This window comes from Nymphaea colorata, unplaced genomic scaffold, assembly GCF_008831285.2.
Source record: "Nymphaea colorata isolate Beijing-Zhang1983 unplaced genomic scaffold, ASM883128v2 scaffold0176, whole genome shotgun sequence".
Taxonomy (NCBI): domain Eukaryota; kingdom Viridiplantae; phylum Streptophyta; class Magnoliopsida; order Nymphaeales; family Nymphaeaceae; genus Nymphaea; species Nymphaea colorata.
The window spans coordinates 1-4,035 of NW_022204682.1; the positions used below are offsets into that span (position 1 = coordinate 1).

Sequence of the window (4,035 nt, forward strand, 5' to 3'; positions counted from 1 at the left end):
CCAACCCCAACCCCAACCCCAACCCCAACCCCAACCCAACCCAACCCCAACCCCAACCCCAACCCAACCCCAACCCCAACCCCCGTTTGAATAATATATATGTAAAAACTAATCAGTTAAATTCCAGAGCTATCCGCCTACCTTGCCAAAGTGCCGAAGGTCGACCACTTCTCCACCATCAAACAGATCGTAAAGGTAGGCCTGCAATCAATCCAATCCCACTGCTGCAAATAAAACCAGCCACGTCCTAACAACCTTGTCAATGAGATTGATCGTATAAAGGAAAATTTGATGGAGCTGAACCAGATGGTTAGACATCAGTGCCATCATTGCTGCAGTTGCATGCATCCTAACAATGAGCGTAGGGTACTCGAACAACAGAGGGATACCCATAGCAATCACCATCAATATCAAACTGAAGATAACAGTGTTAATGCCTTTTCCTTTCAGCCTCCAAGAGATAATGGGTCGTATTATGAGCCACCTGTGAGAGAAACAAGTGCAAACTATGTCCCACAAAAGCAGAGATAAGAAAAAACAGTAAATCCTTTCTCAAAGACTAAACAGGCAAACCACGTTGTTTCTAGGCACCACTTGGATGACACTTAAGCCAGATCCGCTCTTACTTTCCCTCCTTAAATTCTCACTTAAATTCACCACCCCACTAAGCGCCGTTCTCAAGAATACAAAAAGCACATCTATCAAGAGGAGATCAACAAAGAGGAGCAGGTAAAGCTTAAAGAGGACAGATAAGATTTCGAGGAGGACCACAGAGTCACCCGATCAGTGAGCGACCATCGCAAGGCCACAAGTAAAATCAAAAGCTTGCTGGATAAGGATAGGATCAGGTACCATCAACGCCGACGCGAACAATCATTCAAATAGGGATTCCAAAAATACGAATACAGTGATGAGAACTAGATGGAGGAAAGTAGCATCAGCTAGTAGCCAGAAAGAGAATAGGTTCATGTCGAAAAGAGCAATAGGCCAAGTTATGAGTAAAATACATACAATCAACACTATCATTCCAGTTTTAAGGCCTCTAACCCTGCCAGCAGCAGTCAAAAACCATCATCTAAGAAATAATTTTAACGATCTAAGAAGGAAGTGAGCAGCAAATTGTAGGTCAGCCAAGGAGACCAGCTGCAGAAACTGGAGTCGCATAGCAAGAACAGCAGCCAAGGCCTAAACATCCAATATCGTCCCAGCGAGCGCGCCAGTGACAAATTCAATCTCGATGAAGACGAGGACGATGTTGTGAGTAATAGCTCCAGTTTTTCACAATTTTCCATCAGTGGAAGTCAAAAACGAGACGTGGGGAAAATCTCACGAAAAAGCAATGCCTGATTTTGATCATAATATTATCCATCATCCTACTCCTATCATCTCCAAAACCTGTAAGTGCAAGCTATAATATTTGCTCATATAATCTATGGGAAACTAACAACAGAAACCAGTCCACAAACCTACCCTCGAGGACAGTATTATCGAGATGAAGCTGCAATCCAAGGCACTGGGCCGAGCTGCCAAGAAAGCCGAAAAGGAGGCAGCTACCTACCAGAAAAAAGCCAAGGAGGTTTTGAAGAAGAACAATGAGGAAGCTGCTAAGATGTATCTTATGAGTGCAGCTGCCAAAACAAAAGAAGGTAAACTTTTTTTCAATTTAGCCCAAAACTGCGAACGAACTGCAATGAAGATGGAGTTCATGTGCGGGCAAATAAAATCGATGAGAAACAACGAGGCATATATTAATGCCTTTTCGGCATTGACCCAGGCCGCCACCCAGCAGATGGGCAACTTCGACGCAGCCACTATGGCCAACCAGATGGAGGTCTTCAACAACAAAATGGATGAAATGATGATTAATGGCAAGATGATCACCGAAATCATGAACACCAACGAAACACAGACCGATGGAATGGTCGAAGAGATGAAAGAGGCCCTTCAGCAAGAGATTGCCCTTGAGGAGAAGAATAAATTAATGGAGCAGGTGAAGAAAGAATAGCAGAAGTATAAGGCCGAAAATGATAAGTTTTTGGATGAGCTTAAAGGCCTTTGATCCGTCTTAAATTGCTTTCAACATCAATTTAATTCGCATAGTCTTAATTCAACATGAATATTCCCTAAAACTTTAGCTTTGCTGACAATTTTGAAATTTCTGACAGAGTTATGTTGAAAATTAATGGAGAATTATGATTGTTCATAATTAATTATGGTCAACGGAAGACAGCTTATCCTTATCACCCTCTTAGCCATAGCTACTCTTAGCCAAGTCTACTAGATAGACTTGGACCTGCCGGCAAGTGAAAGATATACTGAGCTGGCGAGAATTAAAAAGTAATCCATTTCCCAATTTATTTCATACCTAAAGAAGGGAGTTGAAAAATATAAACTTTCCTTTGCTGCTGTTGCTCACCTCCAAACGTTCACTCCGCACCTTCTTCGGAGAAGAGTCGGAAATGAGTTTTATTAGGAGTGTTAGTCGATCGCCAAGGGAGCCTCTCTGCCTCTAAGCGATGTCATTGTCTTCAACTATATGTACGAACTGGGAGCAGCAACTGATTTTTGTACCGCCATCACAGTTTCCTATGAGAATGTTCGCCTCCTTGGAAGAAACCTCGATTATGGCTATCAGGAGTACCTTGCTAACAATTCGGTGCATCTGAAGTACAAAAGAAGAGGAGAGGTGGTATTTGAGACTCTGGGACACGCCGGTCTGATTGGCACTCATACGGCTCTGAAAAGAGCTACAGAGCATAGTCCTTACCAATATGCAGCCACACTGAATGAGAGAGTCTAGGGAGGACTGCATAAGACATTGTTAAAGATTATCTCGTAGAAATGCGAGACCAGTCCTTATGCCCTCATGAGAGCTCTAAAATAGTGCGAGGGAACTGTGGAAGATTTCATCAAATATTTAAACAACCACAATACCTGCACGGCAGTATACTGGACAGTGATTTCTAAGGAAGGAGGCAGCTATGTCATGGAGAAGAATAGAGGAGTCGGCTCGCATCTTATCCGGGAAGCGGAATCAGAAAGAGATGTCAATTTTATCATTCAGACCAATCATGATTTCGACCAACCAGACCCAGACCATCGCAGTACTGCAGCAAGGACAAAACTAATCAGCAAAATCGATGCCAACTCCGTCCTGACTCCTTAAAACATTTGGAGTATTTTATCTGAAGCGCCAAACTTCAACAACCTGACCTTGATGACCGGCCTTATCGATGTGGAGAAAGGAAGTATTTCGTATAAGATATGGGATTGATGATCTATTATCATTTTTAATTCAATCTTGCATAAAATTCCTATCGCAGCACTTCCAAGACTCTGACTCGTGATTTGGTGAAGGTGGGAAGGTCTATCTCATAGGCGTATTTATCTTCTTTATCTTTTTAGGCCAGGTTAGTGTGCTCTTATTATGATCTCAATTACTGGAGAGGAGCAAAGTGCTCTTTTCAAAATTTTCGTGATTGGAGTGCCTCAGTGTGTGAAAGAGAGGATTGTCCTTACTGTTGTTTATGGTGTTTGCATCGATTAGCTTATTCTTGAGGATATACTTTATCATGTTAATGTTTCCGTATTCTGAAGCGATGTGCAGGCAAGTGTTGCCAGTATTAAGCTCAGAGTAATTTGATATTTGAGTTCGGATGTTTGGTGAGAATTATGATGTATCATTGAACCTGCAAAGATCAAACATTTCTTCTTGATTGAATTGCTAATTGTTCTTGGATGGATTGATTTGGAGTATTTGGTTGAGTCCGACTATATGTGTAATTTTAGCATAGTAATCTCTTTCCTTGTGGGAGAGAGTGTTGAGGAAGTTAATCATCTTAATTATGTTAGTTATAAATGAATGCTAATATTTAATTTTACGAATAAATAATGAAAATCAGTATAAGCTTTCGCTGAGGAGAATGATAGAGTGATTAGATCCAATGCTGTCTATTAGCAGGTCTTAATTATTTCCTTAGTCTCGTCTAAGCTTGTATCTTTTAGACTGCCATGCTTATTGATTGAAAATTTTAA

At 41.3% G+C, this 4,035-nt stretch overlaps 1 protein-coding gene across 1 annotated transcript; it reads left to right on the forward strand.

Moving 5' to 3' along the window:
- Positions 1 to 1,492: 1,492 nt before the first annotated feature.
- Positions 1,493 to 2,005, forward strand: LOC116268266 (uncharacterized). The gene has a single exon (XM_031649985.1). It carries the CDS (start codon positions 1,493 to 1,495, stop codon positions 2,003 to 2,005), a length of 513 nt encoding a protein of 170 aa, XP_031505845.1.
- Positions 2,006 to 4,035: the final 2,030 nt, after the last annotated feature.